The sequence below is a fragment of the Lepisosteus oculatus genome, chromosome 11 (genome assembly GCF_040954835.1).
Source record: "Lepisosteus oculatus isolate fLepOcu1 chromosome 11, fLepOcu1.hap2, whole genome shotgun sequence".
NCBI lineage: Eukaryota > Metazoa > Chordata > Actinopteri > Semionotiformes > Lepisosteidae > Lepisosteus > Lepisosteus oculatus.
The window spans coordinates 26,866,195-26,876,612 of NC_090706.1; the positions used below are offsets into that span (position 1 = coordinate 26,866,195).

At 35.6% G+C, this 10,418-nt stretch overlaps 1 protein-coding gene across 1 annotated transcript; it reads left to right on the forward strand.

The window, feature by feature from the left end:
* Window positions 1-1,388: 1,388 nt before the first annotated feature.
* On the forward strand, window positions 1,389-9,869 carry LOC102684795 (D(1) dopamine receptor). Its single transcript, XM_015349412.2, has 2 exons — window positions 1,389-2,563; window positions 3,669-9,869. Exon 2 carries the CDS (start codon window positions 3,709-3,711, stop codon window positions 5,044-5,046), a length of 1,338 nt encoding a protein of 445 aa, XP_015204898.2. The 5' UTR covers window positions 1,389-2,563; window positions 3,669-3,708; the 3' UTR covers window positions 5,047-9,869.
* The last annotated feature ends 549 nt before the right edge of the window (window positions 9,870-10,418 follow it).

A 10,418-nucleotide genomic window follows, 5' to 3' on the forward strand; every position in this document is an offset into this window, starting at 1 on the left:
TGCTGCTGGGGCACAGCAGGAGTTTACAGTGTGCCAAAAAATAGAGAGGAGTGGGAGTAGAGAGGTGCTGGGAGGTGCTGTCAGAGAAGAAGAGCTGCCAAAGTCCCTGTGGGGGGTTAATAGCCTACTATATATTTACACAATATAGGCTTCCCCATTTGAGTTTCATCCAACTAATATAGTTCACCAGATTTCACTGACTTTAATGGTGATGTCAACCTCTATAATTTAACTGTACTGAGTTATGTTACCACTGCACAGAAACTGTACTTTCTTAGATTATTTAAGATAAAGTTAGGATCTCCAAACATCGCCCCTGAGAGCCCTAAACCTGCTTGTTTTATGGGTCAGGTCAGCTCTTTCTGGACATTGGGAACTCCTGTAAGTTACATTGGTGAATTAATTCACGATTAACTAGACTACGAGGGTGGTTTCAAACCTTGGTCCTGGACAGCCGCAGTCCAACAGGTGTTAAAAGTCATCATTACATCACCAATTCTTTAATACAAGGAAGGATGGTAAACACAATGCAGGTGGCTCAACGTTTGAGTTCTCCAGGACCAGAAGATAAATAAAAAGGCAACTGATGGAAAACAACTGGCAGAGCTTTGACTGAGGTTTCCAAACTGTCAGGTTAGATTTCAGTACAGTACATTCAATCTTATCTGTAGAGGCTTGCGCCTTGAATTGATCTTGATGCTATTATCAGTTAACAAGAAATCAATATACAAGTAATTCGTAAAAGATAATTGTTAAATGAGTCCAAATTGTATTAATAGTGGAATTTGTTTAATTAAAAACATATTGTGGTAGTGCATATACTGTATTTTGTAGGTAGTCGTATGTAATGTAATTTTAACGTGTAGTTTTGCTCTGCTGTAGTATTGTGCAGATTCTAACATCAGTCGGCTACTTGTAATTTTTTTATGTCTCACGATTGTATTTTCTATATAATAGTTCAGGTGGGTAGCTGCGTCAGCATGCGTAGGCTGCACTTTATAAGCTAGCCTTTGTCTATAATGCAGATCAACACCGGTTGTTAGGGAACAAGTAACGATATTTTAGCTAAAAACATCCAGTTCGCTTACGATTGGCCGAGACTAATGCAAATAAACAGTAATTTAGAACAAAGACAACATGTGTAGTGTATTAATAATATCAAGCGTTAAAATGGAATTGCTACATAACTTTCAGAATTGTTATTTAAATTAAAAACGAACGTTGAATTGCAGAGAATTCCTGCATTCTGAGGTCTACTGTTACCTGTCAATTGTACTTCGCAGCAGTTTCTTTTATTTTCCTTTCTTCTACGACCGTTAGAGGTCCCCATTCAACCACAATCTCATACGCATCAAGTAAATCCAGGCTCGCACAAGAAAAAGATACAACTGTGCCAACACAACTAACAAAGAGTGGGCTGAAAAGACGCGAAACAAAATCAAAAGCCAAAAAAGAAATGCTAAATTAACGTTAAAAGCGAAGTGACAGATTTATTGTAACGTTTTCTGTAAGGTGAACGCTTCCACAGTCATCAACAACAGCATCTTAAAGGACGGAAAAAAAATTAACACCAAGCAAAGGCAAGGCTGATGTTCTCAAGATCGTTAAAGTAGCGCACCGCTATCTTTCTTTAAGGCACCTGCCTTATTTATATAGTCAAAATATATTATCTCAAAATTAATAATATTAATCCGTCTCCGATTTGGCAATAGGTGTGAGGAACAAGTGCATATGAATAAGCCTCATATGTAAAAAAAAAATTAGATTTCTTTCTGTTCAATTAAAACAATGTATACAGTACGTCAGAATTCAAGTGTGTACAGCTGGATGCTCTGAAAGCAACGTCTCCGTAATGTAACTTGGAAGAGAACAGAGCTCGGTGACCTCACACACAGATTCTTTGGAACTGGGAAGAAGGTTGCACATTACTGGATTTGTTCATTCTCCTCCTCGTTATAATAGCTGTTCTCGTTATCATCTGATTTTCGCAGCTACGTGGGATAAAGTATTTTGTGCTGTTCTCAGATTCACTTTGTTAAAAGAGCGCTCCAGTCATTTCATTTCATCATCATTGGAGATGATGATGACCTACCTTACTGTGGTCATTGGCTGTTTCACCTTTCGACCAGTTTCATTTCCTTTAAATCACAGAGACTAACTTTTGTGTGGATACATTCAACCTGGAAGTTAAGTCAAACAGCTTATTCCTAAAACGTTGATTTCGAATTCGTTCGCACCTTTCCCAACGCGTTGAAGGAGACACGGATAATTACTCGCCGATGTTGGAATTATTAGAGGGGAGAAGATTTAAAAGCTTAATACGGAAAAGTGTTACGGTGTGTGGACAAATTAAGGTTTCCATAAACAGTTTTTCTTTCACGGACGACGGTAACATGGAGAAGAGCTCAGTCAGCTACAAAACCATGGGATAGAGAACATTATCCCTTCTATATGGAAAAGTGCAGGGTCAGAGTGATAACCCAATCCGAATAAAAAATAAAAAGTAAGATGTATTTTACTGTTACTATTAATGACGATTATGATAAGTGGGCAGTAAGTGCAGGTAGGTTTAATAATCATTAATTATTTTTTCTCATTTTGCATGCAATATGATGGATTTAATCACGATTTGTTTTTAAATATATTATGCATCTGACAATGCCTAGATCTGAATTTAGCAAAAGACACCTAATTGGGAACGAACAAATAAAAAAAGGGTGATAGACTTTTAACGCACGACTGACCGATCAGAAATGGAATTTACATGAGACGCAGCAGTAGTAAAAACCTAAATTAATTTAACAGCTACGGGACTGAACGCCACAGTTGTTCTATGCTACCCGAGTAATTACTGGCTTAAAATGGAGAGTGAAACTGCAATAATGTCGTCAAGAAATGTCGCAAGGCACCACTTAAACTTCGTAAACACAAAGGATTACAGGAAAAGCACAAGAAGAAAGGAGACAGCATAATTACTGTACATCTTGAAAAAGAAAATTTATGTTATGATGTTATACTGCATTCTTACTATGCCACTGAAAACAAAATAACATACAATAATAAAACAGAGTCAAACTAAAGTAACAGCTCTGAACGTGTTCTCGTCAATGACCCAGAAAATACATGTACAGTACCACGTTCTGGCTTAAAACAGTCGGTTGTCTGCGGCCAGAGAAGCTGGGAAAGTGATCAAACGGACACGCCTCGACGGTCATTAACATGGGCAAATCAGATAAATGCAACGCAAATATGATCAATAGACTATTTCGATAACCTTATATAAAAGTCTAATAACTGCCTAAGCCACTCTGCTAAATACATCAGAGGGAATTTGCAGTGATTATAATGCTGGATAACTAGTTCAAACTGATGGACAGGAAAAAGAATAATATAAGCACCAACTAAACGAGATTTCTTCAAAAATAGAATGGTGGGATTCAGTTGCTTTCCTGTTGGTTTGTTTCTAAAGGTTCTTTTAAGCAAACTGTTGTCAGAAAATTGTTTTCTGGTGAAGGGAAGGAAGCATTTTAAAAAGAATAATACAATAAGCAGTTGCTGAAGCTGAAAGCAATGCTGCTAGGGCAACAAGGCAAAAGAACCTCTAGGGTCATTGTTGAACCCTCATGCCTTTTGGTCGCTGTTTTACATTAATAACTTTTTTCCACCAGTTGGAGTTATGAGGTGATTTCTGCTTCCAGAGGTGAAAGGATGGATTTTAACATCACCACCGTCATCGACAGCGATATTTCAGAGAGAGACTCGTCTGCTCGAGTCTTGACAGGCTGTTTCCTGTCTCTGCTCATACTGTCAACTCTGTTGGGAAACACACTGGTCTGTGCGGCTGTTACCAAGTTTCGTCATCTGAGGTCCAAAGTCACAAACTTTTTTGTGATATCCCTGGCTGTATCAGATCTGCTTGTGGCAATTTTGGTGATGCCTTGGAAAGCCATTACAGAGATCGCTGGTTTTTGGCCCTTTGGCTCATTTTGCAATATTTGGGTGGCTTTTGATATTATGTGCTCCACAGCCTCCATTTTGAACTTGTGTATCATCAGTGTGGACAGGTATTGGGCTATATCAAGTCCCTTCAGGTACGAGAGAAAGATGACCCCCAAAGTGGCGTTCATTATGATAAGTGTAGCATGGACACTGTCGGTGCTCATCTCTTTCATCCCTGTACAGCTCAATTGGCACAAGGCTCAAACAACGAGCTTTTCTGAACCAAATGTCAGCTATAGGGGACTGCCGCTGGACAACTGTGACTCTAGCCTGAACAGAACATATGCCATCTCTTCTTCCTTGATCAGCTTTTACATTCCCGTTGCCATCATGATAGTCACTTACACTCGGATTTATAGAATTGCCCAGAAGCAGATCAGGAGGATTTCCGCCTTGGAGAGAGCAGCAGAAAGTGCCAAGAACCGTCACAGCAGCATGGGAAACAGCTCCAGCATGGAGACCGAAAGCTCGTTCAAGATGTCCTTCAAAAGAGAAACCAAAGTTTTGAAAACTCTGTCAGTGATAATGGGGGTCTTTGTGTGCTGTTGGTTGCCATTCTTCATTCTGAACTGCATGGTGCCCTTCTGTGAACAAACCTTGCCAAGCGGCAATGATTTTCCTTGCATAAGTTCCACCACCTTTGATGTCTTTGTCTGGTTTGGATGGGCCAATTCCTCACTCAACCCTATCATTTATGCCTTTAATGCAGACTTTCGCAGAGCTTTCTCTATTCTCCTGGGATGCAACAGACTTTGTCCCACCAGCAATGCTATCGAGACTGTCAGCATCAACAACAATGGAGCGCCTCCTCCTTCTTTCCAGTATCAGCCAAAGGGATACATCCCCAAAGAGGGGAATGTGACCTACCTGATTCCTCATTCCATACTCTGCCAAGAGGAGGAATCCCCCAAAAAGGATGAAGAGGCTATTGGAATTAAGACACTGGAGAAACTGTCTCCTGCAGTGTCAGGTAACTTGGACAGTGAGGGAGATGTTTGTTTGGAAAAGATAAACCCTACAACTCAGAATGGGCAGCACAAAACATGAGCAAAACACAAAACCTGCAGAACGTCTTGAGAAATACCTTAGCCTGTTGAACTGAACAACAAAAATCTAACCCTTAAGTGACTTGAACATTAACTAGAATGAGTGCAGATTTTACAAAAAAAATTAACACTGAGGACCTTAAAACCCTGTGTAGTAATCAAACTGAAATTTAAAGAATGTTCAAAAAGAAGGCACTTTATTCTGAAAAACTATCTGCAAAACACTTTATATGTCTGTTAAAAATAAATTGAAAGTTAAGACAACTAATTAAAGAAAGTAAAACATAATTTTTAAAATTAATACAAACATTCAACAATGTGCATGTGTAGAGTTACAGTAATAATAAGTGAAACTGGCTGACCATGAAACAAGGGGTCACCCGGACATAGCAAATTAGCAAGCTATTCATGTCCTGTAGGTAGTTTAACAGTGCTTTAAATATAGAGTATATTTTAAATACTTTTTTCCTACTTCTAGGTTAAATGGTTTGGAATATTATGATGTGAATTGCAGTATGTACTTAATATTTATTTTTGTATTTATTTTCAATTAAAATGATTTCACACCAGGTTATTGCTAGTTTGCTAACATTACAGTACTTAGTATTAGAATGGACTTATGGTATACTGTACGTAATTAAACCATAACCTCTCCTATGACCTTATTCACCACAAAAGAGATTAAGTACTTAGGTCTACACATTTTTGCACATTTTAAATTTGAATATTTTCGTTATTTTCTGTCTGAATTTTCCAGATCATACTCGGAAAGTGATTGCCGTTCAGATTTATTGTCATTATTATTATTTCGATTTATGTATACTGTATAGTGAACTGATCCCAAAATTCTTGTAACAAACTGTGTGCGAAAGCCTGTTTATTTAGCACAGTACTTGAAAACAAATAATTTGTAATGTAACCTGTGCTCTAAATGGCTTTTGAGAGACTAAGGTAACTCACATTATCCAAGCAGATATACTGTAAAGTGCTATCTTGGAGACAGCACTGAAAATAACTACAGTCTTCTATGGAACAGAGCTCCCTTTATCTTATGTGTTTCAGTGAAGAGTAAGACACCTACATTTTAAATCAATCAAAGACAGCAAAAACAAAACAAAACCCCCCAGCTGTGACTTTCCTAGAGTAAGATGTCACAGAAACAAAGAAATCTCTTGATGAAAAATAGTAACACTTGTGCTCTCTGGTTTATCACAGCATAACTCACTGTTTTTCAAGCTTCACATTTTGTAACTTCATTACAGTGTGAATATGTGAACAAGATGACAATTATTAACTCAGTCATAAATAATGTATCACCTAACATACTTCAACTGAAAATATATGACAGTTTTTTTCAGATTATGATCAGCTACTGCTACTGTTATCTTTATTAATTGAATGTTAACAAATAACATAACTTACAATGATTTTGCTCTGGGTTTGTTATGAATTTGATTCTTTGCTAGCAGACCCATTCCATTGTTACTGAAATAGCTATTTGCTATTTGTTACGTTGTGTTTTTACGAGATAGAGCAAATCCAGTAATACTTCAGTATATTGGGTACACATTCATGCACTGTATAAACACCTCATAACCTCTAATACATGTAGAACATGAATACTAATACTGTAAGTGTCACTAACCTGGTAGTAAGTGGCCCTTACTAATGATAAATGGCATAGTTATTAACTGAAGTCAAATACTTATCATTTACAACAACCTTATTTAGGACCCTTTCATTGTTTACAACTGTGTTCATCATACACATATAAAGAATGATTTGCACCCCCTAAAACAAAGTACTTTATTACCACAGCCTTTATGGACAATATTGTTTGTGATGAAATTAACTTCAGTGCTGCAGGCAATTAAGTGAAAAGATTGATTTTCTGTAAAATCAGATTATTGTTTAGAATAAACTCATGAAGAGAATGTGTGCTTTCGTAGCTTGTAATTATGAGACCTAAGAAAGAAATAGGTACATTTTGTATTGTAGAAGTGATGTTTGAAATATAGTATCACAGATGAGAAACTACAATTCAATAATTTGCACATTCAGATATCCTTACCTTTTTGTTTGACTGGTAAAAGGGGACTTCGGCTTGTATAAAAGTACATTCAAAATATATAGTAAATGTATTAATACAGATTTTCAATATAAGTGAACCACACATTTGTAGTATATAATGTGAATACTTTTTTTACAATATGCATGGTTTGATAATGTATTTGAATTATACTATATACTTTACAAATGATAACATTTTATGTACTGTAAATTAACACCATTACGTACTATCAAATTTTAGGGTAAGTTTCTTTTAGTGTTAAAAAAAAGTGAAGCGTATACTTCCCTTAGCAACAGAAAAGATTGTTTAAAAGGAAGTTCTCATAAAAATACGTAATTCTGTAACAGTTCATTAAATTCCAAAGACCATATAAGAAAAAAATGATCCATATATATATAAACCATTTTCTTCTCATTTCCATCCCAATCCTTTCAAATTTGTATATCTATATACAGGTTAATGCTTAAAAGTAACCTATCTTGTGTCTCCTTTTGAAATTGTATATTCTGTTGTCACACAAGGTTTGTACTTCTGGTGTCTTGGATAATGCGAGTTAAAATATAGAAATCTCATAAAGGCTTTTATTTCAAGGATGATATTATAGACATTCAGGCTTCATCATCAAAGTATTAGATGACTTAATTCTCAATGACATCCCTACCTCAACCTTCAACAACATAATTGTGCTATTGCAGAAAAATAAGTATTGTACAATGTTGAAATGTAGAAGTGAACGCAAGTGCTTTGCAACTGAAGATTCATAAATTTGTGTAGCAAATTATATGTCCTGTCTTAAGTGTTGGTTTGTTAATAAGTCAGGGTATTCATTGCCTGAAGTACATCTGGCAAGCTGTAACCAATGGCAAAAGCAAAATATTACGACTTTTTTTCCCAATTCACAATTTGTGTCAGAGTTTTGGAGTCTCTTACTGTCTGCAGAATAAAAGTATATGTTTATTCCAGGTCAATGCATTGAATATTGTTCTTAAATTTGCTCTTCAGTGTATGCCCAGTTGTATTTTGCTCATTGCAGGATACCACTTGTTTTAGGAGGATCAATGGCAATGGATTTCAGATGGACAGTGCCATCCTACATCCGTCTAGCTAGTTCATTTAACACTGAAAAAAAACAAAACAGATTTCAGATAAAAATCCAGAGCAATTACAATTATTCAAGTTTAAATACTGCTTCACCCATGAATTATGTAGAATATTTAGTAAATCTGTCAGTAAACAGGGCTGGTTTTAAGATAACAGCCAAATTGTAAAAGTTGATGGTTCTAAAATGTCTTAAAATAATTGCTAAACAATGTGTGAATAGTAAAGTAAACTTAGAATGACTGCTGCATTTAAAAAAAAACATGTCTTTAGGATTGGATCAGTAAAATAAAGTGCTTTAGCACTTCAGATTTGAATGATATGCCTTCATTTGTAAAAATAAATACCATGGCTTCTATACATGTGAGCTTTTTGTTCAAAACTGTGCAGGAAAAAGTTGGAACCAGCTGAAAAAAGGCTATTTCATTGGAACCCATAATGACAACTGCAGCTTGAATAATTATGGCTTGAATATTTAATGCTAGGAGTTTATGAAGACAAATGATTCCTAACCACTGACACTCAAGCAGAAAGAAAGCAACAATATGGACCACAGAATTGGAATAAAATATGTTGGGATGTCTTTGTCCTGCTTTATTAGAGTTTTACCATGTTTTTTAAAGTGCTGTTGGTTCCTTCTTTTGGAAGGTCAAGATGCTTAATTGCCTTTCATTTTACACTAATCAGATTTTGTACAGTGTTTGACTTTAATTACATTGTATTGTTATAGCAAAAACAAGCAAATCTGTTATATTAATTTTATTGAAATAAATATTTGAGGTACAACAAATTATAAAAATAATAAAACTTTTAAGTATGGATATTACAAGGTAGAAAGAGAAAGATCTTTATTTTTTTTAAAGGATGTGCATACATAAACTCATTGACATTCTTAGAGATTGTTTCCCTGCATCTCTATTTAGACTTGAGTTTTATGTTGTCTACAGCTTTATGCCAAGAACATGCTTGATCATAATATTTGAAAATGTAAATAAGATTAAACCTTACTTCAAAAGTGATTCAGAATTGAAATTAACGTGATGTTTCATTTCTTTTAGTGACTACTTAGAAAGTTGTCCACCAGTACCTCTGTTGTCAGAGTACAACAGTATGTTTTCTGTTTACTGTAGCTTTTGCATTTCTTTTCAAAAACTGTCCGTTCATCTTGGACGGTTTCTTTTGAGAGGAGTACTGTTTGTACCGAGAGATACAGTACATGAGAGCGTACAGATATGTGAAAGCCATTTAGCTCATTTAATTTTATTAGGTGTTGGTAATTTGGTGATCCAAGGTTCTGAGGCAGTCATTACTATAAATATCCAGAGAATCAGCTTCAGTGACACATTTCCAGAAACATTTCCAGACATCCAGCTCCCTCTTCGTAAACAAGTGCCACTTATAGTCAACCTCAAGACTTAAGGTTCCTTTTAATTTCCATTTGTGCACTCAGGTCCTTGTTTAAATGCTGTAATTGAAGTCATCAAGTTGATTAAGTTTGTCAATGCCTTATAGGATTTTGGATCCATTAAGTCTCCTCCTAGTCTTTACAGTTTAACACTGAATCAGTTTTGTTTCTTTATAGATGGCAAAATAATTAATAAGGTAAACTGAAACATGGCAGTAATTCCTCTCAATAAAGCAACTGTGAATCTCTATGATTGATGTGTTGAATTCAGAAGGCAAGACTGAGAATTATACATCTTAATACAGTATACAGTATGTAAATGTTTCATTGTTTCTTTCATGTAATTTCAAGGCATCTCTTTAATTTGAAAAATAACAATGCAGAGAATGACTGGCCAATACAAAAACAGGTGGACACAGGAGAAGCATAAGATTGTCAAATAACAAGAGCAAGCTGTTTCAGCAGAATCAGTGTGTATTTTCAACTATAACAATGGCAACAGTCCAGTATCTATCTTAGCTGTTGCTCTTGTAGTCCCATATACCAATATAAATATGGGACTGGATTTTCAGAATTTCTAGGATTTTGGAAACAAACAATGATCTATGAGTAAAATCATAAACATAACGGCATTAGTAGTTTTGATATTATACTTACGGGCTGGAATGAAGTGCCATAAAAATAAAAGAATTGTGCTTATGTTTAATTAATAGATTTTTTTGGATTCTGGTTCAGAAAAAGAAACCGTCTTCACACAGTCATCATCACTCAAGCACATGATGCAGCATACCAAGGTGTT